The 23,723-nt window shown below is 40.3% G+C and overlaps 1 protein-coding gene across 7 annotated transcripts in view; it reads left to right on the top strand.

The window, feature by feature from the left end:
• Window positions 1-23,723, top strand: part of ralgapa2 (Ral GTPase activating protein catalytic subunit alpha 2) — a 126,731-nt gene that overhangs the window by 14,501 nt on the left and 88,507 nt on the right. For all 7 annotated transcript variants that reach the window (XM_054741500.2, XM_054741503.2, XM_070546715.1 and 4 more), the window contains exons 2-3: window positions 8,394-8,504; window positions 8,731-8,780. In XM_054741500.2, coding sequence (XP_054597475.2) covers window positions 8,394-8,504; window positions 8,731-8,780 — 161 coding nt within the window. The remainder of the gene's footprint in view (window positions 1-8,393; window positions 8,505-8,730; window positions 8,781-23,723) is intronic.

The following is a 23,723-nucleotide window of genomic DNA, read 5'->3' as shown; positions in this document are numbered from 1 at the left end:
CTGTTCCAACACACCTGATCAGCTGCTGCACAGGTGATCCAACCACCGAATCAGGTGTGTTGGTCACAGAAAATGGTGCAACACCAGACGCAACGGATGCTATTAAGTAACCATAAAACATAATGTTATCCTACTGTTTGCACCTTTTCCTTCCATTAACTCCTAACTTAACGCACCTATGTAAAAGCCGCAGAGCCTCCAAGCTTCTGATGGACCCCTCATTGTCCATTTTCTGGATTCTGTCCCCACTGGAACTAAAAGACAGAAGCCACTGGGACCTGGACTAATCACTGAGAATCCCCTCTATTGCATAACAGTGTAACAATGCTAGCTAATATAGCTATCCACTGCTTCAAGCTGAGAAGGTGTGATTGGTCACACAGGGAGGGATGTACAGATGGGGGAGAGATGGCCATGGGGCCCCTTGATGAAGTTTTTTCAGGATTGTACGTTTCAGCTGTGACTGATTACAACATTTTTTTATTCAGTACCATCATAGGGCTGCTCAATTAATCGAATTTTAATCACGATTACGATCTGAGTTTTGAACGATTATAAAAAACAAAACAAGCCGATTATTTGCTCCTCCCACTTGCGCTGCCCTGAGTTGCAAATGAAGCGCTCCTTACAGTGTTGCCAACTTGGCGACTTTGACGCTATTTCCAACAGCTTTTCAGACCCCCTTCTTGACTTTTTAAATCTTAAAAGTACCTAGCAAACACCTCAGAAACATCTCTGGTAACCCTTAGCTACTTTCTGGATAACTATCGTCAACATTTCCTGCAGGTTAGCTAAACACTCCGCCTGCGCTCCGGACCGTTCTTCAGGACATTAGGAAAGGGAATGGTGTGTGATGTGTCGGTCGCTAAAGAAACGGCTCTCTGAGCCGGCTCCCTGTTGGATTAACCAGAGTGAGTGACACACACCGCACCTGCTGACTTCTGAGCCGCTAAAAACGGCTAAATGTGCGCGTGCGGCGTGCTAAACACGTGCAGCTTGCTCCTGATTGCTGTGAGACCGGGTTGGGGGTGGGGGTGGGGGTGCAGCTGTGGTTGGGACAATTATTACATTAACTGATGGACTTGTAAATAAATAGTTTATAAATAAGGTAGAAATAAGTTCCTCACGCTGATAACTAATAACTAATCTCTCTGAGGACACGGTGCTAGTGCACTCTCCTACAGCACCTTGACACGACTCAATAAATGTTATGCAGCATTTTGTGAACATCAATTTATTTGCATGTATTTGTTATAAATGCCACTGTATAATTCTTGCTGTCAGTATTTGCAAGATATTGGTATTTGGGTCTGTACTGGTTAGACTTAAATGAGTTAAACCAAGGTCTATAGCCCTTGGGTCATAGACTATGAGCTATAAGTATATTGGTCTTTTTATACTGGGAATCAGGAGTTATTTTAGTGATCATCTTGTTTCTTATTTATTTTTGTCCTGATTGTGCCCTGAGCAATTTTATGACTGAATAAAAACAAATAAAATCAACATAAATAGAAAAATCGTCCTAAATAATCGTGATCTCAAGTTCAGTCACCATAATCTTGATTATTATTTTTGCCATAATCGAGCAGCCCTACATCAGTATATCTCGCGGATCTCAAGCAGTATGACAAAATGCTCAAGAAAAACATTATTTTGCAAAGGGAACCTATTTTTTCCCCAAAAACATGGACATTGTTTGGGTATAGCTCTGCTTTACCTTTGTGCTCAGTGTTAAATGTGTTGGACGCTGGAAGCCTGCAGAAGACTGCTTTGCTTAAACTTTTCAAAATGTGCATCTTCTCACATTCTCAGTGCCATCACATCACAACCAGAGGCAGCTGCAGGAGGCTGCTGTGGCTGTAGCAACCAAAATACACTCGTTCATTTAACACGTAATTATAAAGTGTGACAAGTGTGCAGATTTTAAAGAAAAAACTGAGATTTGTTAGATCACATCTACACATGATTAGTTTAGAAATGTGGATGTCTTCTGGGAACTATTGGTTTTTATTATTTTCCATTTAGTTTGCTTTCACTATATGTAAAGGGAAGTTCCAACAATGGTGCATCTGTTATCTTCCACATCAGCATCCGCACTGTCTTCTTGCTCTCATCTCCTTTCTGGCAAGAGTACAGTCCACCTGCAGTGTTGGTTAGCCCTGAGCTAATGCAAATTAGCCGGTCTAATCAAAGGCCTGATTAGACTGGTTCTGAGTATGACATGGCATGTTAATGATTCAGCTTCAAGTGGAATAAAAAGCATATATTTGAAGTTGCTAGAGTGTTTGATATTGTTTGAAATCACCCCTGAGCATTCCTTGTTAGCTCTTATTGAATGTTTTCTGTGCTGATTAAATTTGAACAAGGGGCAGCGGACAGAGTTTCCTGTCGAATGTGTAAATGTACTAAAGGCTTCAGCTGGCTGGATGACCTTCACCTACTTGGTTTGCCCAGCAAGCACTTAAAGAGCAAGCACAGCAGGATCACATGGAGCTTGTTAGCCGAGTTAAAAACATCCATTAGATTACTGAAAAGGCACATTCTTTATTCAGCTAAAGATGAAAATCTGTTTTATTTACTCACAAGATAAATCATGTTTCCTTGATCAAAAGCATGTCATCAAGATTTGTAATACAGAATGTGGTTATTAACAAGGTTATTCGTGTGAAATACCAGAGAAATACTCTTTCTACTTTCTGAAATTGGACAATAATGGCTCAGTTCTAGATGTAGTTTTTTTCTTTTCTCTAAGTAACATTGACCCGATAACATCTGCTTTCTTGGAACATTTAGGGAAAATGCTGTGATTATCTGCCCTCTGAACAGAACATCAGCTTTGGCTGCATAATATTATTTTCCAGCTGGTCTTTTGATGTGGTGGGTGGAAAAACTGCCATTCCCTGGTAGTAAACAGGAAGTATATCCCAGTGGAAAACCATGCCAACCAAACCAAACCTGTCATTTTAACGGTGTTTGGCCAAAAAGCTGCTATAGAAGATAGGTCACCGTTTCATTAAGTTATCAGTTTCAGCAGAATTCAAAAGACTGTTCACATAGTATTTAGTCAATGAAAGAAAGGCCAACCGAGTTAATGGCATGCTGATTAGTCAGTTACTACTGCTGGCAGCCAATAATGGAGCACTTTATCTGCAAAAGTCGTCTAATATTCAGCAAATAAAAACACCAGTCATTGATTTCATGCCTGAATTTACACCTTTGACATCTAATGTTGGCTTCAACATAAAATGGAGGCGTGGCCATGAATGCTATTATTTCCTGTGACGTGGAAGTGACTAGCTTTTTCTGGCCTGACTGTTTTCTTGTCTACATTTCTGTGGCTAATGCAGATGATAGCAGTTCAGACTTCATGTGCAACTCAGAGTGACTGACTGCATTTCAGAAAGAACAAATATAACACAGTTTCTTAGTGAACAATACCTTTAAAGGGGACCTGTCATGAAAAAATCACATTTTGCATCCTTTTGTGCTGCCATGTGGGTCTCTATTCCTCTGTAAATACTCTAACCTGAAAAAAGCCCATCCATCCATCCATCCATCCATCCATCCATCCATCCATCCATTTCTGTCAGTGTTTGGTTTTAGGAATCGTTTGCCTAAAACAAGCTGTTTCTAAAAGTCTTTGTTTGTGATGTCACAAACAGGGAAATTAACAAAGAATCACCTCTCACCTGGAGTAGAGCCACTTCTGTTGGAAGAGCCCTTCCCTTACACTGGAGCTTCTCATGGGGGATGGGTGGTCGTGGTGTGCAGCAGCTTGCTAATAGCCTGGCAAGCCAGACTAAATAAATGTATTATTTAACTGCACAAACTTTGCAACGCAGGAATTTGATCTAGTTCAATAGGCTAGCTTGCTAAGTGATCAAGACCTAAAGTGACTCATTCTTGAAGGTCATTAAACTATTAAAAATAAAACTGCTAAAATTGCTTCATGTGAGATGGACTTTGTGCAAAACATTTCATAAAAATGTTTTGCATTGACCACAGAACTATTATAACTTAAGTAAAGAAGTCAAAATGTCTCCTTTTAGTAGCTTAAACTTCCTAACTGTCTGTAATGGATGGTATTACTTCCTTATATTGTTGCACTAAATGGAAAGTACGATCTGTTGAAGTGGTTTAATATTTTAGTAGTTTTTTTTTGTAAAACAGCTTACTCCACACCACTGAGGTAGGTTAAAATAGCTGATATGAATCATTTAAATTTGATAAGTTAAAAAGTGCAGCTGCCTCTTTATGCAGCCACCAGTAATCAGGTCGAGGTCCCCCTGCCATCAAACCGCTGTCATGCTTTAACAGACATTCCTAAATGAAGGGGTGTCTATTGAAGGACAAAGTTACCTTGTTTGGTTCAGTGGATATGGTGTCATCCTCACCATTCCCAGGCCTGGAAAACACTTTATATCTCTTTCTGTCCCAACGTTGTGGACACCTGAGAAGACAGTGAAGGACAATGGGGGAGGATCTTTGTGTGTTCACTAATAATAGTGGGAATTGTGGAACCTTTTTTTGCAAAGGAAACCCCAAAGCACGTCTTGTTCGAGTGTATTTCCTCAGTAGGTGCAAATAATTGAGATCAGAAGATCGAAACTGAAAAGCAGACCACAAATGTGAACAAAGGGAAGATCGGTGGTCTAGTGTAGCATCTATCTGGGGTGGCATATCTCTGTGTGTGTGTGTGCGTGCGTGCGTGTGTGTGTGTGTGTGTGTGAGTGTGTGAGTGTGTGAGTGAGTGAGTGAGTGAGAGAGAGACTCTGCCCTGATGTGTTGTGAAGCCACCTTTAAGACATTGCGTAACCCTCCATTCCTACTTGAGGATGATTGCGTTACATTTATTTATTTATTAGCTGATAAATGAAAGACATGTTTATTCTCTTATGCAGATTTTATAAAATGTTCTGTAAATCTAAAAGTAATTTTAGGTTACTTTGGTGTAGTAGTGTGTCTTTAACACTTAGTGCTTTATTCCAGCGCCCCTCAGGATCTGGTCAGTTTCTGGAAGTCTTCCAGTTGACCATGTGGTCGAAGGAAAATTGGAGCAGAAGGTGAACCTTCACTGCTGCTGTTTAGCCAGAACTCCTCCTGGCCTATATTTAATTATTCAGCCCAAGCCCGTCTCTTGTTGTGCGACTGTGGCAAATGATAGCTTTTCTCTACTTGGGACTTTTCCATTTCAATCTGTTCGTCTAGTCGTGTGTTTAATCTGCGTAATAGCATTTCAGGCTAAGGGAATCTGTTTTTATGTGGGGATAAGAGAAAGAAAGTTGTGCCTTTAGTTAATTTTTAAGACAGAGAAGAATAATTGTGGCCCAGAGGGTTATTTTTAAATTAGCCTTGGAGAAATATTTATCAGTTTCCTGAAACACTTGTGAGATTACCATGAAGAAACGTTTATAATCTGGATTGCAGATCATGCAAACTCTAACCCAGCTGTCATACACACCACATGATTCTATAGGCTTTGGTAACATCCTCATATTACTCCTTTTTCCCTTAATTTCTTGTCATATTGTATTTTATTTTGACATAATTTAAGGGGTCATAAGAGATACTAAATAATCAAGTTAGTCATGGCTTGATGCCTAAAATCTAACTATGTGATACTGCAGCGTGCCAATCCCATAATGATGGCTGCTGTGTGAAGTTTTCTTCAGATCATCCCTAAAATTCTCAGAGGGATTGGAATCTGGACTCCTCGGGGATAATTCATCCATGAAAACAATGTCTCATGATCTCTGGACCGATTATTTGCACCTTTAATTCTATTAATTTTGGACTATATTATTTTATTTGCATTTGTGAGATTTAAGTTCATTTAACAACAGAAGGATGACGAGAACATAGTTGAGTGCAATACTTTTCCACGGGGAGTTTCTCGCCTGTTTTTGCAGAGACAAATTCATGTGGGGACGTATGTTTTCAGCCAGGCTTCATATATGTTTGTATTCTGTTGCTTTTAGGATGTTCTGAATCAAATCCTCTAAGGTTGGGCGTTTGGGTGAATTCATCAACCTTTGATTATAGACCAAGCACCTAACGATCATTTTTACATTTTTTTTAGAACATTACATACTTCCAGGTCAAAGCTGTGTGTTTTTGCTACATTCCTTCTATGTACATGTAGATATTATATATATATAATTTAAAAGCTAGGATTTGTGTAGGATTTGTGTAATTCCAAGTATACCAGTCCAGATTACAATCAAAACGGCAGACACTGTAAACGCTGTTGTCAAACACTCAAATTCAAGATAATGTCTAACTATCTTGGAAAGGTTCATATCATTGTTAGGCTGTCCCCATCTCTGCCAGTCTTTGAGTCGCCTAAAAACACACTTTCTCCGCTTGGCGTTTCCTGAACATGTTTGATTTTGGCCCTCTTTTATGTTGAATTTATTTCACAGTTTTCATTGGTTCACTCTATCCATTGTTTTACACATTTGTCCTGTACCAGAATGTTTCACCTTTTTTGTGATTTGTATTTTGTCATTTGAACTGCTTTTATTTTTGATTTATTCAATATATTTACCTTCTGCTGTACCATGTTCAGCGCCTTGGGCTTCCTGACAGGGTTGCGGAAGGAGCTTTATAAATAAAGCTTTGATTGATTGATTGATTGATTGATTGATTGATTGATTGAAAATAGAGCCATTTTAATAAAAACAGGCTTTTTACATCCACAAAGGTCTAATTAATGTCCTCCCTTGAAAGTTAGTCCACAACAAGTCCTCCGTCCACAGCATAATATATCTCTGAAAGCAAAGAAAATTCTGTCACATGCAACATAACTTTTATTAACATTATCATATTAGCTTCAAACATCTAATCAGAATCTGAGGTGTACCTACAATACCTCTGTTGAGGAAAAATCTTCCGCTATTGGCCAATAGGTCTAAAGACTGATTCATGCTTCTGCGTCAGTGCGGAGACACGCAACGCCATTATCCGTCCTTGCGGGCCTGTTGGAGAGCCCCGCAAGGACGTACGGAGTCGAGCTCTCTTTTCTAAACATTCGTCCGTCGAGACGGAGAACGCAAGCTTGTGATTGGTCAGGGCACCGCAGTCGTCTACACCGCCGCCATTGCACCTTCAAAAACACAAAGAGAGCTGAGAATAACTAGCGGCAGACATGGAGAAGTTTGAAGAATACCTCGCAAAAAAACTCTAAAAATATGACCGTTTAATTCCCCCGTGACTGGAGGAGTGAAAAGATGCGCAGCAAGCGTTTTATTTGTGGACGGAAATGACAGGAAACGTGGGTTTAGAGGTGGCGAGCCCATGAAGAGGTGAATGAAGATGAGAGACAAATTTATCCGTGTTAAAAAGTCTCTTATATTCAAAAAAACACAACATAAACACACTATCTTGGACCGATACATGACAGGATACCACAGAACAGCGCTACGCCCTCTGTTGTCCTGGCGGGGAATTGCTTTGCAACACTCCCCAGGAGATGGAGAAGTATGAGGGCAAAATGTCTCCGTCCGTGCGTGTCTCTCCCTGTTGGAGCTGACGGAGAAGCATGAATCAGGCTTAAGTGCCACCCCCTATTTTTACGTGTGTACCTCAAACCAATTGCGATGCAGTATATTGGTTGACACATCAAATGGCCAAAGAAGTTCAGGAAAACGATAATCTCTCACGAGAGGAACCTTCGTGGTCTGCTCCCACAATTAGACTAAGAATGGTTGTGAAGGGTGGATCACTGCGTGCATTGTGGGTCAGGCCCACAAAATGTCTAAACATAACCAGCACGACTATATAATAATAATGATCTTAGTTCTTATAGGCTGGTGTTCTATAAAACAAAGATATTTTTGGACAGTCTGACTTGTCATCAACACAAAAAGATATAAAAACGATGTTTTTAACAACTCCGACAAAAGTGGACATTTGCCAATTATCTGTCGTCGGCATTTTCTTGTGGACGTAAACAACTGGGGTTTTAGGTTTCTCAACGTCGCTGTCTGCATCAGAAATGCTCTGAAATCCCACGTGTGACCGACGGTTGCATATTTTTATGGTCATTAGTTAACATTCCCTTGCTTTTTTTACGAACACAATTAATTATTCCACATCCAAAGAATGTTTTTCAGCTAAGATATTGACGATTTAGGGAACTACTGCCCCCTACGGGCTTGGCATACAATTGAATGTACTTCAGAATGCACTTGACTTCTTTCTGCAGAAAAAGAGGTGGTTGAAACCCCCTTATGTTAGATGGGCGGGATAGTTACATGGCCTTTAAAAAAACCCATAAACTCTGGATTTGGTTATGCACACATAAATGTATGTGTGAATAAAACATAGCAGAAAAAGTGCTCCATCACATCTTGTTTTGCTCACTGAGACTTATTTGTTTTTTTTTCCCACAGATATTATTGACAAGAGTGAACTCAAGGCCTTCTTTGAGAGCAACTCCTCACAGATTTATTTTATCTTCTATGAAAATTTCATTACACTGGAAAGCAACTTAAAACAAAAAGGTGAGTATGAAATGTTTTATTTATTTATTTATTTTTTTTTTACTGAACACAAGAAAGTTAACCACCACCTTCAGTGGTAGTTTAATGGTTAACCCTCTCTCTGCTGCCAATGCCCAGGTTATTGCAAAGGTTATTTATTTTCTGACCCACTTTTCTTTTCTTTTTTTTTTTTTGCTTTCGCAGCAGTCTTTGGTCAACAGTGAAATTCCCTTTCTTTGTGTTTCAGGGATCAAATCTCAAAGGGAGGAGCTGGACTCTATCCTTTTTATTTTTGAAGTAAGTCACCTGCTATTTGCTGACGTCTTAAGTCCACTTATAACTGTAGGAGCATAGGTGCAGTCGTGCAATTGCTGCAATTCTGCTCATTTCCTGAATTTACTGCATAAACCGTGGAAATCTGGAGGAGATTATGCAAAAGGAAGAAGAATGTTTCAGCACAATCATTTTCTGTGTTTATCTTGCTTATTAAAACACTGTTGTGTATGCAGATCTAAGAGGGCATGTCCTTTGTGTGCAAGATGATGGGTTAAAGTCCTTTACGTTGTTTTTTCAGTTTCTTTCTCCTGACTGCAAAAGCAGCTCAAGTTTCGAGTACAAACATTCTGCTCTCTGGTTACTTTTGCTGTGGGCAAGTTTGTAAAAATGGACACAGATCTAGATGGAAGGCAGTGTTTTCCTATTTCTTCCTTTTGTACCCAAGTGTTTTGTTCAAATGTCACATGTCACTGGGGAACAAAGCCAGAGTGTGCATCTGAATAATTTTTCTTCATAGAGCTCTAATAAACATAGTTTCTAATTCTTATTAGAAGTTTGAATATCATATTTTTTATGCCTCTTTTCTCCAATAAACTCCCCCTGCTTGTCAGTGAACATCCAGTCATCTGACCTGTAAATAAATCCTGGATCCACTCCTCTTCCATATTTATGGAGTCAATATTGAAAGCAGCTTAACCCTCATTTGTCCCCTTTTAGCCCTGCTTGTGACAATGTGCACTTTCGCTTGTGTGCTGAGTAGATAAGCTTGCTTTGAGTGGTGTGAACAGGACAGATACAGTTGTTGCTTTGGTCCTGAGCTCCAGTGCTCTCAGTGGACTCTTTACACCATGTTAGATTACAAAATCGGAATCATAAATGGTGAAGTTGATATTGTTGGTGTCAGGCAAAACCAGATTTTATAATTAGAGATAGACTGATGCAGGTTTTCCTATCATCAATGCTGATTTCTTTTTAGGCCATTATCTGGACCCTTTATGCCTAATTTGCACGCTAACATTTTTTTTAAATGTGCTGTGGTCTTTAGTATAAACGAAGGCCTTGTGAGTCGTTTTCTGTGGAGAAATAAAACTTAGTTGGAGGACTAAGAGGTGGAAATGGGAATGATTAAGTATTCCTCATTAATATAATATGCAAACATCTCGCCCCAACTGGCTAACAGCAACACAACTCTTCTGCTGCATTTCATTCATCATTCTTGGGTAAAAAGTACAACCGTGATGTTATCTCCACAAATACCACTGGCTCTAATAGGTCCGCCATGTGGTGGAGTTACTAATGCTAATTGTTAGCTTCAACTAGCAGAGATGCTCTTGGGTGTGAAAAGTCACAAATGCTAATTTTCCTTATGACATAGAAGACGCTTACTTTTTTTGACTCAATTGTTTTCCCGTCTGTTTCCTTTCTCAATTCAATTCAAAGATACTTTATTAATCCCAGAGGGAAATTAGAGTTTAAGTACACACAATTCTGAGATCAGACATACATACATAGACACATGACAAGAATTGGTGACTGTGGTCATTCGCAGCCCAAGTCGCGCTACCTTAATAGAGATCAGAGGGGTTTATATGAGGATTGAGTCAGGTGGAGGAAATAAAGGCACTTCAGAGTTACCCGCCACAGGGAGGGCAGCTTTGCTCTGCAAAAAACACCTCAGACAGAAATGCAACAGACTTCAGGCATTACACAACATAAGTGTCCACTAGGTGGGGAGGTAGGGTAGAGGACTCTCCAAACATCAGTGCATGCAGCCACGATAAGCAGCGCTCGTCACCTCCGTCTGGCCGGGGGGTGTTGGGTTTAGAGAGCACAGTGACTCCTGGAACGATTCGACGGCCGTCACCGGTCGCATTCCCGCCCAGGCTAGGATCGGGAAACAGTTTCCATGGCGACGGCAGCATTCCGCATTTCTTCTGAGGGGGAGTTATCACTTCAGCCTCACAGGCTCAAGGGCACCAGATTCAGATAAGAACTTGTTTTGGGGCCAGACAGAGATAATTTCCTCTCTGTCTTAAAGTTCCGTTGGTCCTCAACCCCCCTCAATCCAATAATGGCGTAGTTAATCAATCCCTATCCGTGCTGACCCGTCAACTCTATCCTTGATGGCATCAACCTTCTGTGCCAGAGTCTGAATCTCAGCCAAAATTCCAGCTTACGACTCATCTCGACAGTTATGAGTCTGTGCGTTCACAGCGAGGTGTAATCCATCCCTGAGTTCCGGGATTGAGCCAATATTCCTCGACAGCTCACTAATTTTCCTGTAAGCCGGATAACCACACAGGCCAAAAAGCAGGAAACCTGACACCAACACAACGAATATCCAGACGCCTTTAGAATCCACTACAGACAGTTGGGAGAGGCAGATCAAGTTCCACTGTTTCCAGGAGTCCACGATATGTCCAACTGGCTCTGTGCCAGAGGGGCAACCGGGAGCCCTTCTTCTCCCGTTCTCATCGTTGAAAAAATCTTGTCAATCACGTTGAGAGACCAACTGACCAGGTCCATTTTTAATCATTTCCAGTTTACAGAAAAAAGGCAGAAGCGCCGTGCACCCAAAGAAGAGCCTTGAGATAAAATAGGGAGGAGAGAAGGAAAAAAATGTCTACTCTTCAAGAGCCGGAAGAAGACTGCTAATGCTGCTGCTAATGCGGTGATGGGAGTTGAAGGAAATGTCCACGTTCTAGCCTCCTCTGTTTAATTCTGCACAGAGAAAGCGTCTGGTGACTTACAGGCAGAGAGGCACTCAAGGGGCGGGATTAGGCAGCTCAAAAATAACCAATCAGAAGAAAGACTGCAATGCCGACTGTATCACGATGCTGTAGTAAAAAAAGGTGTCTGGCAGCGGCACAAACCTTTTATTTCATTTTTTTGTAGAAGAAAGGCTTTTAGCTAGGGCTGCACGATATTAGGAAAACCTGCGATATTCAATAACAGTGACTAATACTGCGATGACGATATTACTTGCGATAAATAAAAACTTAACCCAGGAACAAAAATCATCAAAAACAAAGAAATGAAAAAATGACTAAAAAAATCATAAAAATGAACAAGAAAAGGCAATCAGTGGATACCGAGAAAAGCAGAATCAGCAGAAAGAGCAGAACAAAGCTAACTCGGGTGTTTGCTAACCATCCTAATTAAGTGCCGTCCGCCTCGGGGGCGGGCATCTAACATGAGAACCCACCCGATTGGCCAAATGGGTGAAGAGCTCTATTTGATTTGTTTAAAAAACATCATGCTTCTGTTTGTTTGACAGAATGCATTATGTGGAGCAAACATTTGAGCTGACCACTCATTATGATATTTATCTGTTCTTTGTGATGTGCGTATTGCGCATGCTGATATCGCGATAACGATATATTTATGATGTATTGTGCAGCCCTACTTTTAGCTACTTCTACTAGAACAAAGGAAAGAGCCGCTGCGAACTCCGCTTCAGTCGCCATGTTTATGACAAACTCGGCGTTATGGTGTGTGATGTACGATACTCGGCGCTGATTGGCTCGGTTAGAATTCTCAGGGGGCGGGGTTATTTGAATAGGAGAGTTCCCAGACCCTTTCTCTGTGTAGAATTAAACAGAGGAGTCTGGCAGGCCAGGCTGTTCACGTTAAGCACAAATCATTCTATTCTATTCTATTCTATTCTATTCTATTCTATTCTATTCTAGTCTATTCTATTATGCAACTTGTATTTCAAATGAGAACTTTAACCAGAATTATTCAAACTAACCAAGAATTAAATAAACATCAGGTGAATAAAAACAATGCCGGTTGACAGTAATGGTTTGGAGCATTTATTAAGCGGATGCTTTTCTGGAACGTAAAACAATAAAACATACAACCGTAGATTGTAGATAAAACATAACCTGAAAATAAAATGAATAAAAATAGTGCAGACGACAAGAAAAGGCATTATAAGTGCTTAAATCCATTTTTTTTCTTCCTTTTTTCTTCATATACGCTATAAATGAAACGGGGATTTCTGAGACTGGATATTGAAACTCACTATCTGGATATCCGCAGAAGTGTCTGACTTTAAACTGGCTCTTCTAAAGCATACCAGTTCGTTTCACTGTAATGAAAAATAGTAAAATCTGATTTACTCACAGAAATCAAGACCTAAGCTCTTGCAGACTTTGTCCATCCTGCCTCTATCCAGTGTTTACATTGGTCGGAATAATGTCTGCAACAGAATCCATTTTGCAGCTCAAAGCTTCACAGACACACTTTAATGCTGAATGACAGGTCAAGAAGAATAACACCAGTCAGCATTGCTGCCCCTGGATTTCTCCAGAAAGATGAGACTATGTCCTCAGGTCACCAAACCAACAAACGATAGTTCCCTCCACGTATCATCCCACCAACGCTTGCAAATATCTTGAGGAGGGAGTCTTTTGTCCCTCCCTCCCTGTACACACCTTTGAAGCACCCCACCCCCTTTCCTCCAGCAGCCATCGCTGTTGCAAAATGCGTCTACAACCACAGCTGCTGATGCTGAGCCAGAACTCACCGATAACGCCCCTTTTTTCTTTGGAATGGTGAATTTTTGAAAGAATACTTTAAAAATGCCTTCCTTTAAATGATTTCTATTGAAATCTGTTTCTTTACTGAGACCAAGTTTAAATTCATTGGGCTGTTTTTTCCATCACAAGACCAGATTGAGCTTCTCAGCCCTAAGGGACTCCCGACTTGTTTACGCTCCCGCATGACTGTTGATGACCTCTTGCTGTCTTGAGTGCTTGTTTATCTTGGTGCCTGCGAGGTTGTGGGACAGGTTAAGGGACAGCCATGGCAGCAGAGGAAAGTCTGCATGTCCCTTTTCTCTCCAGGAAGTGACTTCACCATGACCTCGTGTCAGTCACTCGGACCTGACTCAGCGTTAAACATTTCCTTTGCGAGCTCATCTGTAAATTCCCCCATCTTGATAATCTTGTTGCCCCCTTTTTTAAAGATGACTTTGAAGTATTTATGCCTTGATTGAGAATTCTATGACTATTTTTAGCCTTCGGAGCTAAAATATTTCAGAAAACTGCTGCTGATCTTGAGTACTTCCTGATTAGCGTTGATTGAAACTGGTGTAGTGTCAACATTACTGGGAAGAATGGCTGCTTTCCAGTAGATTTTATTTCCTCAATAACTGCTATTTGCAGTCAAATAATTGCTGTAAATTCACAAGTAACGCATTATTTGGTTTTATAAAATATATGTAAAAATTAAATAGAAGCAATTAAGATAATTAATTGTGATTTTCTTAATTAATGGTTATCAGATAATAGTTTAAATCTATGAAAAGCTCAGATAACTAGTGTGAAACTATAAGTAAATCTTATTATGAAATTGCATAAAATGTCTAAAATATTTTTTCCCAGGCCTGGTTATTTGTTTTCATTTCCTCTTGATGCGTTCCTGGGTTCAACTGACTGTTTTACCACCAGCAGACGTCCCCAAAAATGTTTTTTTTAAGACATTTCATTATTTTGGCGCAGCGTTTTGTCTTTTGCTACACATTTCTTTTTGTGTTCAATAATATAATTTATTTTTCTGTATTTAGAGGGTATCTATGCAGTTTCAGCTTTCAGAATCTAAATCTGATTAAAAAAAGCTGTGTGAGGAAGGATTAAGATGCACTCTGTTGCTGCCACCTACAGGCTGTAGAGGAGAATGCAAACAATTTATTTCTGCTCATTTTGCTCAGAATTTTTTTGAGAATTGCAAAATAACACTGTTCATTTAACTTTATATATATATATATATATATATATATATATATATATATATATATATATATATATATATATGTGTGTGTGTATATATATATATATATATATATATATATATATATATATATGTGTGTGTGTATATATATATATATATATATATATATATATATATATATATGTGTGTGTGTATATATATATATATATATATATATATATATATATGTGTGTGTGTGTATATATATATATATTTATATATATATGTGTATATATATATATATATATATATATATATATATATATATATATATATATATATTGGTAATCGTAGAAAATATGCTGGTCTGTCTCAGAAGGGTCAGATCATTGGCTTGCATCAAGCAGAAGAAACATCTAAGGAGATGGCAGAAACAACTAAAATTGGTATATGAACTGACCAACGCATTATTAAAAACTGGAAGGGTAGTGGGGACCCATCATCTTTGAGGAAGAAATGTGGCCACAAAAAATCATGAATGACTGATTGGCGATCAATTAAACGTTTGGTGAAATGAAATCTAAGGAAAACAGTAGAACTCCAGGCTATGTTTAAAAGTGAATATAGGAGCATTTCTACATGCTAAATTCGAAGGGAACTGAAGGGATTGGGACTGAACAGCTGTGTGTAAGAAAACCACTAATCAATGAGGTAAACCTGGAAAAAAGGCATCAGTTTGCTATGAAGTATAAAGATTGGACTCTGGAGCGATGGTAGAAGGTCATGTGGTCTGATGAGTCCAGATGGACCCTGTTCCAGAGTAATGGTCCATCAGGGTACGAAGAGAGGCAGATGAAGTGATGCACCCATCATGCCTTTGTGCTTACAGTACAAGCCTGTGGTGGAAGTGCTATGATCTGGGGTTGCTGCAGTTGGTCAGGTCTAGGTTCAGCAACAGGATGTGCTCCAAGAATGAGGTCAGCTGACTTCCTGAATATACTGAATGACCAGGTTATTCCGTCTTCCCTGATGATACAGCCTTATTCCAAGATTATAGTGCTAAACACTCAATGTGTGCAATATAGATTAAATACGTCAATACATTTATTGAACTGGGGTCCTTCGGGTCCGTTCTTCAGTCTAGTAGTGGTGGCAGTTGGCCACACAGGTGCCTGATTTATGTACTTTTGTTATCGGCTTCTAAAAATAATTTCGGCCGATGGCCAATATAGAAAAAATTTGAATATATCGGTCGGCCTCTAATTGAGCAGTTCACCTCGATAACGATAAATGGACGATAACTACAGGTATGTACAGAAACAAACATTGTCCACTAGATGGGGCTGTCACGTGTATTACGTTGAGTCCCATTTTTACGTGACTCAAGGTGGTACAGCTTCTTAACCCTTTGATGCATAATGGTCACTACAGTGGACAGGTACTCAAAAGTGTTATTTGTTTGTTTTTGCTATTAAGCACAGCTGTTGAAGACTTTATTGCATTTGAGCCCCTCTATTTGGACTTCAGTAAGCCAAGCCAACATATTTCATGCTCAGAATGCACACTGCCCACTGAAGTGGACATGTAATAAATTATTTGTAAATTATAAAATTTTACAAAAAATATTTGTTGAAATTTGTTTCTTTCACACCTAAAGAAGAATGAAAAAAACTGTTAAAAAAATTATTGTTGAAGATTTCATAATTCATGCACCAAAGGGTTAATGGAGCATGAATATCATCAACGTACACACATCTTTTCATTTTATTGACTTGGGAAAATTATCTCAGTAACAGTCAGAAATTTCATTAACTATATGTAACCCAGAAGCTAGAACCTTAATGAGGTATTAACTAATTGGCTTACTAATATGATCCATCCTCAATTTAGATAAAATATAAAATATAAATTAAGGAAATTAACAATACTAATTAATAGATATCTAATTAACTAATAGATAATTTCATAATGAATTATTGGAAGGGTGAATAACTAAAATAACGAGTTTAATATTAAACATCGGTTAAAACAAGAATCTTGAACATCACTAACAGAAACAGAAGAGGAAAGCTGTATACTATTGGTCCAGGTGGGAATCTGAAATTTCATTGGCTGAGAGAAATAAGTCCCGCCTCCGCGAAATAAAACCGTGCGACGCAGCTGAGCGAGAGGAGAGACAAACGGCTGTGCAGCACGCAGATACAGAAAGCAAAGACTGAGCGGTTAGAGAGAGAGAGAGAGAGAGAAAAAAAAACAACGGTCGAGGCCGTGAAGAACCCTGATTTGGGTGCCGCATAGATAGAGGGAGAGGCGGACTTGACTCCTTCTAATAAGAGCTAGGAACTTGGAACCAACGCGGTGAGTAAAGAAAAAAGAAGAGAAAAAGCTAACGATGCAACTTAAAAAAAAAAGGAAACTTAAATAGCTTATCAAATTAATTCCATTCTTATAGATTTGTGTGGAGACGACAGAGTGAACCAATCCTCTGTAGGAGGGAACCGTTGGAGCGCGTTGGTGAGTGAATGAGATTAAATTCAGTAAATTATTAAATTCAAAAAGCTAATTACAGCAACCGAGGTGACAGCAGTGGGCTGCTAGACGTTAGATCCCAGGAGTTAACATCTCAAACTACCAGTTAACGGTGGTAGGGCATATAGGAGTTAACGGCTCAAACCGCCAGTTAACGGCGGTAGGGCATATGGGATTCCCAGGAGTTAACGGCTCAAACCGCCAGTTAATGGTGGTACGGCCTAGATGTACAAGGTCCTCAGGGGTGTTATAGCTAACGCCATAGAATTAGCAATGCGTCCCTTAACCAAACATTTAATAATAAAAAAAAATAGATAAATAAAAATAAATAAAAGCTAACTGATTAGGGAGGAATTATTTTACAAAGGTGGACCAAAGGACCAGAATTTATATTTTGTTGAATTTTGTTATAGAACATTTTATTTATTTATTTATTTATTTATTTATTTATTTATTTATTTATTGTGTTACAGATATACAAGGTGTCACAATGCTGTATAGAAACACAACTAAATGTATCCTTGTTGTCATGAATGTATTTCTTGTTGAATAGTGTAGAGTAATAGAATCTAACTGAGCCTATTGAGCTGAACAATTGTTGTCATATGTAATTATATTTCCAGAGCTACTGAGAATTATTTTAATAGACAATCAAATTGATGTTATGTTAGTTGAACTGTGAACCCAAACATGATTGGCTATGCCAATAGAGTGAAGCATTTGTTTAAGTCTGTAAGACTTTATGCTGTGATGTGACGAGAAGGGTCGATGCCAACTCGCTAACAGTCCTGTTGTTTACAGGCTGGGTTTTTTTTTTTCCTTGGGTTTGATCCCGACTCCTATGATCACTCACTTGGAACGAGAACTGGATTTCTTCCTGACGAGGGAGATGGCGAGCCTTAACCACTGAACGAACCAGGACATCTCAAGTAACTGAAGAGCAGACTGCTCTCTTCTGTGAACAATCTCAACGGTGCGGTAGGAAAAAATCGCACCACCGGACTCTGACTTTCACCCCAAGCGTGGGGATTTGACTTGACGCCGGCTGACTTGTGACTCATATGATCAAATCTCATACCGACCATTTTACTATTGTCGATTGTTTTCATCTGTTTTTGTGTGTTATCTTTATGTGTTATATTTCCCATTATTATTAAAATTTAGTATATAAACCGTTTCATGCTATACCCGTGACTCCAGTCATTCTTAAACAACCTCCAATTCTCCCCGAACCTAATTATTGGCCCATTTGTTTATTTTTTCTTTTAATTATCTTATTGTATCCTGTAATCCGGTTACATAAAACTTGGCGAGCCAGCCAGGAGAATTGTAGAGTTGTTACCTTAGCTAACCATTGACTGACATCATAAGAGTGCCTGGAGGTCACAGTGGTTTGCCATTTTGGCATTATTGGTACTTTTGAGTGTTTTAAAATGGAAGTTGTGAAAACAGAAAAGGTCAAAGTTTCAAATGCTGTTTTAATCAGTGGGTTAACTGATACAGACCTTGATAACGAAGTCTTTGGGTTTATGGAAGGATTCGGACCAGTTAACAGGCGCATTAAGTTACCAAACTGTGATCAGATTATTGTGGAGTTTCAACATGAAGCCACTGTTAAGGAATTAAAGAAACAATGTTTACCCTATGACAAACCTTGTACTAGGAACCCAGATGTTTTCTTCCATATTCAAGACCTAGCCAGCGCGTACAGTCTAGAAACTAGCACATCTGCCACTGATGCCTATCTGTCAGAGCTCAGGGACATAGCTGCGCGTAGCAATCAATCATTTAAAGACCTTCTAATGGAGGAACTGGCAAAAATTGGGGAATCTTTAGGAAGGGATACCCATACATCTGAACCAGTCACTGAACCAGAGCCAATGCTCCATAGTGACCAAGTTACATATTCCCTGCCTTTAACACCAGAAGTTAACTATATGAACAACTCAAAGGACAATTGTCCACCTACAGAGACTGGAAAACAAAACCCTTGCATTCCACCAAATCTTTTAAACACACCTGAGGTTCAGCGAGTTATTGTGGAACACATTGTTAAAAGCAGTGAGGTTATCCCTCCGCCTACTTCACAATACAGACTAAAACCGTTCTCAGGGCGAGTTCCACACCCTTCTTTTGAAACTGACTATGATACTTGGCGTAGTAGTGTAGTGTTATGCATAAATGATCCTTCACTCACCAAGTCCCAAATTGTACGAAGAATCGTGGAGAGTCTGTCAGCCCCAGCAGCGAGCATCGTTAAAGCTCTTAGTCCAAAATCCGACCCGGAAACGTACCTTGAACATCTCGATTCAGCTTACGCAGCTGTCGAAGACGGCGACGAGCTCTTTGCTCGCTTTTTAAACACAAACCAGGACAGTGGTGAAAAACCTTCCGATTACTTTCAGAGGTTATACACCTTGTTAAACCTAGTTATTCAGAGGAATGGAATTTCCTCCAGTGACGCCGACCAGCAGCTGCTCAAGCAGTTTTGCAGAGGCTGTTGGGACAGCTCGCTGATTTCAAACCTGCAACTCGAACAAAAGAAAGACAACCCGCCTCATTTTACAGCACTTCTCCTCAAACTGCGCACTGAAGAAGACAAACAGGCTACTAAAGCAGCACGCATGAAACAACACTTAGGGGCACAACGAACTAGAGTGTATTCAAATGTGCAAACAACATGCTCTCAGAGTAAAAACACTTGTGAACTGGAAATAGATGATAACTGTGATGACTTACGCAAACAAATCGCTGAGCTCAGGAGCCAAATTGCACAGCTTAAGGTTAACAACACAGATAAAAAGGCAAAGAAAACTCAAAAAGAGTCAAAACCCCGTGTGGGGACTAAAATTCCAGATGAGCCCAAACAGATTCAGCAGATAACAGCAGTGGTGCCCAGACCAAAGCCTGGATACTGTTTTAAGTGCGGAGAAGATGGGCACATAGCTTCTAGCTGTAGCAACGAGCCAAATCCAGCACTAGTTGCAACTAAAAGACTTGCTCTTAGACAGAAGCAGCGCGAGTGGGAGATGTCAAAGCCAATTGCTCAATCTCCTCCTTTAAACCGGTAGAAGCTCCTATCGTGGGACAGATAGGTGCTAAAGTAGAACCAAGTCCCTCTCAGGAAAGGACAGAGAGACTTTTTTGCAAGCCAGTTCATGCTCATTCAGTGCCAAAACTTCCCAAAAGATTAGTGGGTGGGCGATGCACAGCTACAGTCTCAGTTAACAGTGTTGAATGTAATTGTTTACTGGATTCAGGGTCCCAGGTAACCACCATTGCCAATTCTTTTTACCAAGAACACTTACCTGACCTCTCAATTAAACCCATCAGTAATCTGTTAGAAGTCGAGGGCGCAAACGGTCAAGCAGTTCCTTATTTAGGATACATAGAGATAAGTGTCACATTTCCAAAAGAGCTCGATCAGTCTGGACTTGAGTTACCTACCCTTGCGTTAGTGGTTCCGGATATAAGCTCAAACTCTGATACACCACTACTCATTGGCACAAACACACTCGATCCTTTGTATGAGCAATTGTCTGCCAATAACTTACCTGATTCCAAGGCACTCTCTTATGGGTACCAACACGTGCTAAAAGCCTTAGCAGTCAGAAAAAAACAAAGCAAAGATGGACGAGTTGGTGTGGTGAAGCTTCGAGGGAGAACCCAAGAAGTTCTCCCTGCAAATAAAAAACTGTTACTAGAAGGGTTTATGCAACCCAGCCAAAACAAGCATGAGCCTTATGCACTCATTGAACAACCCACCAATGGTTCTCTACCAGGGGGTATAATTGTAGACTGTTGCCTCATTTCCTTACCTTCACATGGTCCATACAAAGTACCTGTTGTACTAAGAAACGAAACTAACCATGACATCACATTACCCACTAACTGTGTGATCGCTGAGTTAGTTAAAGCCGATCGTGTTATGCCATATCCAGAACCTGACAAAAGTGATCAGAAAGTACTTGCGGCGTGTAGTTCGCAGCAACAGACTTCACCTTCAAACCCTCCTCTCAGTTTTGACTTCGGTACTTCGCCCTTGTCCGAAGAATGGAAAGGGAGGATCACCAACAAACTTAACACTTACTCCGATGTGTTTTCGCACCACGATCTTGATTTTGGTCATACACAACAGATAAGACATCACATCAACTTAAAAGACGAGACCCCATTCAAACAGAAATCTCGGCCGATCCATCCACATGATTATGAAGCCGTGAGAAAACATTTGGAAGCCCTCTTGGAAACCGGTATAATAAGAGAGTCGGAGTCTCCATTTGCCTCACCAATAGTGGTAGTTCGGAAAAAGAATGGTGAGGTACGTCTATGTATAGACTATAGAAAGCTTAATCTGCAAACCATTCGCGACGCATATGCCCTGCCTAACTTGGAGGAGTCCTTTTCTGCTCTCGCTGGATCACAGTGGTTTTCTGTGATGGACCTCAAGTCAGGTTACTATCAAATAGAGATGTGTGAAAAGGATAAACCTAAAACTGCTTTTGTTTGCCCGTTTGGGTTTTATGAATTTAACCGTATGCCACAAGGAATAACAAATGCTCCAAGCACTTTCCAACGGGTTATGGAAAAGTGTATGAAGGACATTAATCTGAAGGAAGTGTTAGTTTTCCTAGACGACTTGATCGTCTTTTCCAACTCCTTGGAAGAACACGAAACCAGACTTTCTCACGTTCTTGAACGGCTTAGAGAATACGGACTCAAGCTATCACCAGATAAGTGTCGTTTTTTCCAGACATCTGTGCGTTATCTTGGACATATAGTATCTCGAGATGGCATAAAAACCGATCCAGATAAGGTGGAAGCACTCAAAACTTGGCCGAAGCCTCAGACTTTGAAGGAACTCCAATCTTTCTTAGGATTTACCGGTTATTACCGACGCTTCGTTAAAGATTACTCAAATATTGTCAAGCCACTAACATCTCTCACGGCTGGTTATCCACCCAAACGGAAAAACTTTAAAACACCACCATGTAGATCAAAGTACTTGAACCCCAAAGAACCCTTTGGGAATCGTTGGAGCCAAGACTGTGAGAAGTCCTTTCAAACTATTATTGAAAAACTTACCACTTCGCCAGTTCTTGGCTACGCTGACGCAAAACTCCCATATCTAGTACACACAGATGCTAGTACGACCGGACTCGGTGCAGCGCTATACCAAGTGCAAAACGGTGTCACACAGGTAATCGCTTATGCAAGTCGCGGTTTAAGCTCTAGTGAAACTAGGTACCCTGCGCACAAGTTGGAGTTTCTAGCCTTAAAGTGGGCCATAACAGATAAGTTTCATGACTATTTGTATGGGAACACATTCACTGTCATTACTGATAATAATCCGTTAACTTACCTCTTAACAACGGCAAAACTCGATGCAACGAGCTATCGTTGGCTAGCTGCGTTGTCCACCTATAATTTTGACATCAGATACCGTGCAGGTACACAGAACGTTGACGCGGATGGCCTGTCTAGGAGGCTGCATGATAAACCTGAAGACAACTCAAAATTCACTGAGGAATGCCAACGACTAGATGAGTTCCGATCTCATCTTTTATCCTCTGTCAAAGAAGTCGAGCTTCAACTTCAAGCCGAAGCAGTGAAGGCAACATGCCAAAAGCACATGGTCTTGGATGAGACTGATTCTCCTTGTGGTTTAGTTCAGTCACTTGCCATGTCTGCAGCGGCCATTCCAGACCTATTCCAGTTGGAAGACAATAGTGACAGTTTCTTTGCTGTGCCCAAGTATAACCATGCTGACCTTGTCTCCTTGCAGAGGAAAGATCCAACCATTGGCCGAGTCATTCAGCTGCTTATGACTGACAATAAACCGCCAACTGATACTATTGCAGAACCCCCGGTGGTTCTTAACCTTTTGAGAGAGTGGAAACGGTTTGAGTTTCAAAATGATTTACTGTACCGGAGACGCCAATTAGGACCAGAGACATCATTGCAGTTAGTCTTGCCTGATTCATTACGTTCAACAGTCATGCAAAGCCTACATGATGATATGGGGCATCTTGGGGTTGAACGTACGACAGATCTCATTCGGTCCCGTTTTTACTGGCCAAGAATGGCTAGTGATATCGAAATCAAAGTTAAAACTTGCGAAAGATGTATCCGTCGGAAGGCCCTCCCTGACAAAGCTGCTCCAATGGTGAGTATTACCACCACCAGACCTATGGAGTTAGTTTGCATGGATTTTCTCTCCATAGAACCAGACAGTAAGAACACTAAAGATGTCTTAGTGATTACAGACCATTTTACAAAGTATGCAGTGTCCATCCCAACCAAAGATCAGAAAGCCACCACCGTCGCGAAGAACCTGTGGGAACATTTTTTAGTCCACTACGGGTTTCCTGAGCGTCTTCATAGTGATCAGGGACGGGATTTCGAATCACGTACAATCAAGGAACTTTGTTCTTTACTTGGTATCCGTAAAGTCAGAACGAGCCCTTATCACCCTCGTGGCAACCCCGTTGAACGGTACAATCGTACATTACTCAGCATGTTGGGAACTTTACAAGCCACTGAGAAACATCACTGGCGCGATTTTGTAAAACCACTTACTCACTCGTACAATTGTACAAAAAATGACGTGACGGGATACTCTCCCTACGAGTTAATGTTCGGTAGGCAGCCTCGGTTGCCTATAGATATTGCCTTTGGGTTACCGCATTTGAACAAGCCCTCTATAACTCATTCTCAGTA

This window comes from Nothobranchius furzeri, chromosome 18 (genome assembly GCF_043380555.1).
Source record: "Nothobranchius furzeri strain GRZ-AD chromosome 18, NfurGRZ-RIMD1, whole genome shotgun sequence".
NCBI classification, from domain to species: Eukaryota; Metazoa; Chordata; class Actinopteri; order Cyprinodontiformes; family Nothobranchiidae; genus Nothobranchius; species Nothobranchius furzeri.
This window is presented reverse-complemented; position numbering and strand designations above follow the sequence as displayed.